The sequence below is a fragment of the Anabrus simplex genome, chromosome 6 (genome assembly GCF_040414725.1).
Source record: "Anabrus simplex isolate iqAnaSimp1 chromosome 6, ASM4041472v1, whole genome shotgun sequence".
NCBI lineage: Eukaryota > Metazoa > Arthropoda > Insecta > Orthoptera > Tettigoniidae > Anabrus > Anabrus simplex.
This window is the reverse complement of record NC_090270.1, coordinates 266,873,841-266,881,210: the sequence shown is the minus strand read 5'-3', so window position 1 is coordinate 266,881,210 and position 7,370 is coordinate 266,873,841. Positions and strand designations below refer to the sequence as shown.

At 38.8% G+C, this 7,370-nt stretch overlaps 1 protein-coding gene across 1 annotated transcript; it reads right to left on the bottom strand.

Moving 5' to 3' along the window:
• Positions 1-4,977: 4,977 nt before the first annotated feature.
• Positions 4,978-6,378, bottom strand: PIG-X (Phosphatidylinositol glycan anchor biosynthesis class X). The gene has a single exon (XM_067149291.2). The coding sequence runs from the start codon at positions 6,293-6,295 to the stop codon at positions 5,555-5,557; it is 741 nt and encodes a 246-aa protein (XP_067005392.1). The 5' UTR covers positions 6,296-6,378; the 3' UTR covers positions 4,978-5,554.
• Between the last annotated feature and the right edge of the window lie 992 nt (positions 6,379-7,370).

Below are 7,370 nucleotides of genomic sequence, written 5' to 3'. Positions count from 1 at the left end.
GAGAGAGAAGAAGCATACCAGGACCGTAAGAAATGGAGGCACATCATTCTTAAACATCCTACCCGGCTCGCTGGAAGGAATTCATGATGATGATGTGATGATCTCAGGTGATGTGGAAATCTCCTTGTTTCCAGTCTGCTGAAGACAGAAAAGAGCTTAAGTTATTTTTTATTTTTTTAAATTTTTTTTATAGAATTTGCTGTACGTCGCACCGACACAGAGGTCTTACAGCAACGATGGGATTGGAAAGGGCTAGCAGTGGGAAGGAAGCGGCCGTGGCCTAAGGTACGGCCGCAGCATTTGTCTGGGAAACCATAGAAAACCATCTTCAGGGCTGCCGACAGTGGAGTTCAAACCCACTATGTCCCGGATGCAAGCTCACAGCTGCGCGCCCCTAACCGCAAAGCCAACTCGCCCTGTACTCCAATTATCAATGAGATATTGGTGTGAGAATAGAGGTGAAGTACTTTCAAGACATTGTTGCTTCACAGAAAATTAAAAATGAACTTTTACATTGTCCAGAAAAATAATTCTTGGTTTTCATGAACATTGCTAAAAAGCATTAGGTTTCTGGATGCAAATATTTTATTGCCAAGGCAATGAAAGATGGTGATTTGATTAAAGCTCTCAGATGTTTAAACTTCTCTCTTGTGATAATCCAACAATGCTGTCGAGATGTAGTTTCAAACACCAGAGAACTACTTAACGATATAAAAGATGAATTGAAGAATGGAAGATGTTGCAGATGGAGATGGGACCTCCTTTCGAAGGAAGAATTAATAGCCATTGGGATAAAACTTAAAAGAAAGCTAATGTAGCAGGCCAAAAGTACTGTCAGAAATTGTCAGAAGTTATCAAGGCTGCATTGTTTCTATTACACGAGAATGCAGACATAGAAATTAATTTTTCTTTTTCGAGGTGGAATTTTACTGAGGACAAGACTTGCACTTGTTAACGAACATTAAATGCTATTTTGATGATCAAAGATACACTGAAAGCATTAGGCAATAAATTTAAACTGTTTCCCCTGACTTCAAAACTTATTGCTACAGGCCAGGGGTTCTCAAACTTTTTTCGTTTGTGGCACACTGTTTCGCTATGCTGAGTATAGCGGCACACCCCAACGTACAAGTAACTACGCCTGCTTTAGAGAAATTTTGAACACTACCAGAGCAGTCCCGAAAGAATAAACACCCAAAGTACACGAATCACTGGAACGTTAGTAGAGAAATATGTCGATCACTTCCGAACCCTAGTGGAGCATATATAAACCAATTAGTGGTCACCTGCAGTCAGTTCAGTACTTCAGTTGGATTTGGAGAAATGTTTACATGTAGTGCAATTGATTGTTGAATAAGTCACAATACTTGGTGTTATTATAAAACTGAACTAAATATACAGATATTGTGTTGTAATATGGAGAAGTTTTTAATTAAACACCGATTAAACAGCAGTGAAAAACATCACAGTGAAAATAGAATGAGTGAATCACCCAGATCCAGCGTCAGTGAGAAACTACTTCCGCATCGTCAGGTGCTGTGCACAGGTATCAGGATTCCTATTTATGCTTCCAATTTACATTTACTGAATCTGGAAATCGTAAACTTCCTGAGTGTATTGTATGTGGCGAAAAATTTAAGCAATGAATGTATGGTTTCAAGCAAACTAAAGAGACACTTGAAAACAAAACACAGTCACTTGGAAAATAAAAATAAAGATTTAAATCATTTACAGGCAGTTAGCTCACATCGACCTCGCTACAGCGGACATCCTCGATTTCCGCAGCAGTATCTCCAATTCTTTTGATCGGCCGGGTGGCTCTACATCTCTAATACCAGCGCCCGCCGACCTGAATCAAGCATATAGGCCGACTCCTCGTTGGATGTCAGCCTCCCTACGATTAACCACCATGACGACAACCACTATCACCACTACCTTTGCGATCCCTGCTCATACCTTCTCCTCCCTGTCTATCACAACTGTTACATCGTCCCATCCATCGCCGATTCTATCCACCTCCCTTCCCCCGCTACTTTCTGCTGATCCACCTCGACTATTACGTATTCCTGCCTGCTACTTCACCCGCCCTTCTACGCCGTCTACATCTGCCTCGCCATCCACTACGTCACCACCACCGTCTGTCGTATCAGCAGCAGCCGCTCATCAACTTTCATCACCGTCAGCAACTTCAGCCACAAACGAAGTCTTCAGTTGCGCCGTCCGCGGCATAAGTCCACTCATCCCAGCAACCGACATTCAAGAACAGCTCCGCCTTTAAGTCATACCCGTCAAGAGGGCGTTCCATATCTACACCTCCAATGGTCCAACGTACTTAATCAGACTTCAACTTCGCAGCGCAGCAGCCGTCGCCCATCTGATCTCCAACGGTGTACTTCTCTACGGCCGTCATCATACCGCCGAACCCTCTCGCTCACCTCCCCACCTTAGTCACCCCCCCTCCACATCTCGTCGCCATATCCGGTCACATCATCCCCCCCGCTTTCAGCATTCTTTCCATGTCCGTCCACCTCCTTCCTCTGATCATCTCTCCATTCCACCCTCGCCTACCCTTGCACATCTCCAACACCTCATAACTGTCCTTTACCACATCGCTTCAACACTTCACCACCTTACCTTTCCACGCAACTTCCTTCTCAACACTCCCGGTGTAAACCTCCATCTAAAGTCATTTCCCCAAGCCAAATGGCTCCTCCATAATATTCACATCGCTTACCCATCTCGTACATTTACAAGCATCACATTGTTCTCTTCACTGCTCCCTTCGGGTGGGGAATGAAAAACTTTTTTTAAAATTGTTTACTCTCTTCTCAAATTAAAGAAGGCAAGGCAATGAATAAAATAATTACAACTTCAGAAAAAGCGCTAGTACCTAGCTATAAAGTAGCAGAAATAATTGCCAGGAATATGCAGTCACATACAGCAGCAGAAACTTTGATTTTACCTGCTTGTAAAGTAATAGTTACTCCATGTTGGATAGGCTGCCGAGAGGGAGATATCAAAAGTACCTTTGTCAAACGATACAATTGCTCACCACATAGAATACATGTCAGCTGATATTAAAAAGGTAGTGGAAAAATAACATGATGGTAAAAAATGTGCACTTCAACTGGATTAATTAACAGACGTAAGTAAAAATGTCAATTAATGAGTTACATAAGATTTTTGAACGAAGAATCACTTACTGAACAGTTCCTATCCTGCAAAGAATTGCCTCTGAGGTCAACAGGTTTTACTTCAAGGTTGAAGCAAGATTTTCTGCACATTGAATCCACACATTGGTTTTCTTTTTTTCTTTTCTTTTTTTTACATCTGGAAGCTTTGGTGGAAAAAACCATTCCTTCAGATCTGGGGAATGTAATGAGCTTGATTGTTGAAATGGTTGATTACGTTAAAAGTAGAGCTCTAAAAACTAGACTTCTCAAAGTAATGTTTCAGGAAGTAGGAGCTGTTCATGAAACTCTGGTCCTTCACATCTAAATTCGCTGGTTGTCCAAAGGAAGTGTACTTTCCAGATTTTATGAACTTAGAAATGAGTTATTACAAACATTTTTCACAGAAAAGCCTGAGTTTGCTGACCTCATTAGCGACGAAACTTGGTGTTCCAAAGTTGCATACCTAGCTGATATTTTTGGACATTTGAATAATCCCAATGCCAGTATGCAGGGAAAGAAAGAGAATATTCTTACATCAACTGACAAACTGAATGGTTTCTTAAGAAAAATTCAACTGTGGAAGTTAAAATTTGAAAAATTGATATTGAAATACTTCCTCTCACAGCTGATACCGACATCTGTTCCAGTCTGATTTTAAAACATCTTTCTGTTTTGGAGAATAAACTGGAAGAATATTTTCCTTCCCTCAACATGAACGAATGCGACTGGGTTCACAATCACTTAACCATTACTGCTGAGGACACAAAACATCTACCATTAGAAGAGGCAGAAAAATTGGCTGAACGTCAAGCCAATCGAACTTTGAAGCTGAAATTTAGGGAAGAAACACTATTTCAGTGAAAAGAGTGTTATCAGAGCGTGCCATATCTTTATTAATACAGTCTTCAACAACATATCTGTTCCAAGTTGGATTTTTGGCACTGACCTGCATTGAAAATAAGAAACGTGAGCAACTTCTTTCTGTAGACCAAGAATTACAGGTGTGTGTGTCTGCGATTCCTCCCCGCATCGAACCGTTGTACAAAAGTCTACAAGCCCACATTTCCCACTAAAATGCAACGATAGTGTAATATTATTAACAGTGCATCTTATTTTTTGAGTTCTTACTGCATGTAGGCTTACGCCGTGTTGTAATTTTAATAAATAGTATTACTAAAATATTGAATACACAAGCAATTTTTCGCGGCACAGTCTAACAATTTCACGACACTCCCTTTGAGAAACCCTGCTATAAGCATTATACAATGTACCTAGGAAGTTTGAAAGAGGAGAAAGAAAAAATAAAGAGATTTGTTTAGCCACACAGACAGAATAAAAGGTAAAATAAGCTAAAGAGTCTAGGAAGAAAATTTCTGAAATAGAAAGTAACATATCATGGACAAAACAGGACCATGAGGAAACTTCGTAAGTGCCTGATATTCTGTTCAAAGGAGCCAATAAACCATTACAGACAGCAGATAGAATGGCAATTTGAAGGAAGTTAAGTGGTGCACAGGGCATATTGGAGGGTGTTAAAACTATGTGTCAAACTAAGAAGCAAAAGCTTAAAAGTATCTTCAAAACACTGTAGATTTAAAAAAAATATTTTTGATCACTGCTGTCTTTGACAAAAACATAAGAATGTGTGATTTATATTTGATTTTAATTATTATTTATGATAGGCCTAATTTTATTTTCCTGTTTTAATGTCTTCTTTCAGAAATATATAAAACTTTATTTCTTGACACAGCTTTTTATGTCAGAAATCAAAATAACATTTGTTACTATAATTTTATTCCTCAAACATAAACATTTCATTTAATAAAAAATGTAATCTTCATTTTTATTTAATAATAAATGAACAGGCCATATCCCATCCAGGATCAGAAACAAATAAAAGTTAGTCTAAAACACGAAATGATTATAGCTACATTCTTAATCATTTGATAATTTACGTGATTATACTTGTGCTTACACATTCATATTTTTACGGTCTCGCCTGGGCTTTATTGGTCAGGGATTACTAAATATATATTTTATTTATTTATTTTCATGCCTTCATATGTGGCGAAGTTAAGGTTCACGGCCCTCTCTTACACTTAACCACAAAATGTTTGATGTGAATATACGTAAGTTTCAAACATTTGACCATATTGAGCATTTAGCAATTTTGTCTCTTTTTCTGCCAGTATGTTTCCATAATTGTGTATACCAGTGTGTGAGAGAGAGCTTGGTCATCTAATGCAGACCCACTCAAACTGTTGCTAAAAATAGTGGAAGGAATAAAATTATTTAAAATATGGAGATGCTTTACAAAACGTTTTAATTACTCAAGTTTATAGGGCAAATTGTTGAAGTAATAGACAATTTATCATGCGGTATTAATCATACTTTCCTTGCTGTTGCTTACTAACGATAGCTACACTAAGAATATAAACTGCAGCCACACAAGTCACAAAGAGTGTGCATACCGTAACCAAGAAGTAATGATCAAGATTTCCAACAGGCACAGACAGCTTAATATTAGGAGAATTGGTTTTATATGGTACACTGTGCCATTGGCACTTGGCTTTTCCACACGGTCTGCAAGGTGCAATTACTTTTTTGTGTTTCTCCAAACAAGGAACCTTTACTGGACAGTGCAACAGTAATGTTGGGGCATCCAGATGCACCTGGGCATACCCTCCCGATGGCTTTGGGTTATGATAGCGTAAATGGAAAGGTAATATCACTTTAGCTGAAAGCAAGTTTTGAGTTTGTTCTAGGAATGAATATACATGCACTAAATGAGAAGATGAATTCTGCTTCGGTGCTTCAACATCAACATGGCCTTGTGCACAAGCAGAAACTTGGCCCAATCGTCGTAGATCAGCTAGCTGGTCTGGGTTTACATAAAGTCCACTTGGCAACAATTCTTCCAACACTACATAACACTTAGTCAACAGTTTTGGTTGTCCCATTATAACCTCAATTAAGGAATGTAATTCACGGTGAAAACCTTCATTCTCTACGTGGCGAGTAATAGTTGCATGTATGTCGCATTTTTCTAAACATTCTATAGTAGTACATAGTAAAAATGTACAGTAATAAGTAGAAAATATTATAATTTTAAATATTTTCATTCTACGGCGATCATATATACACAGATATTACAATCGCCATTTACAAACAATCCACAGCCGACTTAGGATGCGTCATTCTACGTAACCAGGAGCGAGGCGAGGGATTCAGTCGGCCGTGGCGTTGTTTTTTTTTTTTTTTTTTTTTTTAATACAGCGGGCCCCTATAGCAAGGCCGCACTAGATAGACAGGCCACAAGTAGAGATGGCCACTATCGACTGATAACTATCGAACTAGCCGATAGTTTAAACTATCGTTACAGTCGACTACTTTAAAAAACAAGTCGACTGAATTCAGTCGCAGTCCGCGTCACGGATCTCTCCACGCTTTGATCTCCAGCCAGCACAAAACAAGTCGACTGAATTCAGTCGTACTCCCGTCACAGCGACGCGGAAGCGAATGGAACTATCGGTTTATGGTCATTTCGGATATGTAATATGTTAATTTTATAAGTACATACTTAATGTGGCGATTTTCTCTTGTCGTTTATGTGCTCTTTATTTCGTTGCATATTTGTTTATATTAATTACGTTATTCATAAATAAAGCATAACTATAAAATAATCTGCATAAGTATAATAATAATCTAGAAAATACAGTAGTAGTGTGTTTGGCTATTCTCATATATATCTTGATTGTGTACTACAGCAACAAATTTTACATATTATTATTGCTAGCATTGTTCGGGAATAGAGCCTCATTGTCGTCTTTCTATGTTTCACTGTCCATTTAGCACCAAGAAAGGCCATTCGTATGATGCTGATTCGTATTAAGGACATCTCCCTATTTATTAGGCCCGTGTACGGACGAGTACGTAAATCGGATTTTAACCTGCGCAACTGTGAATTCCTCGATAGTGTGATTATATAAGTCTGAGATTGGGGTATGCGCCCAAGGTACAGTAATGTTGTGGCAATTGCCAGGAATGAATGTAGAAAACCCAATGGAAAACTGCATTAATCCGCTGTCAGTGAATGGAATACGGACCTGGGATATCCAGGTGGTGAAGCTTGTTATTCCTAATGTGGAGTGGTGTAATTTTTAAGTCACTCAATATAACATTAATTTTGTTCTAATG

Excerpts from the sequence above, each read along its gene's own strand:
- PIG-X (XM_067149291.2), bottom strand. The coding sequence starts at position 6,295 with ATGAAAATATTTAAAATTATAATATTTTCTACTTATTACTGTACATTT.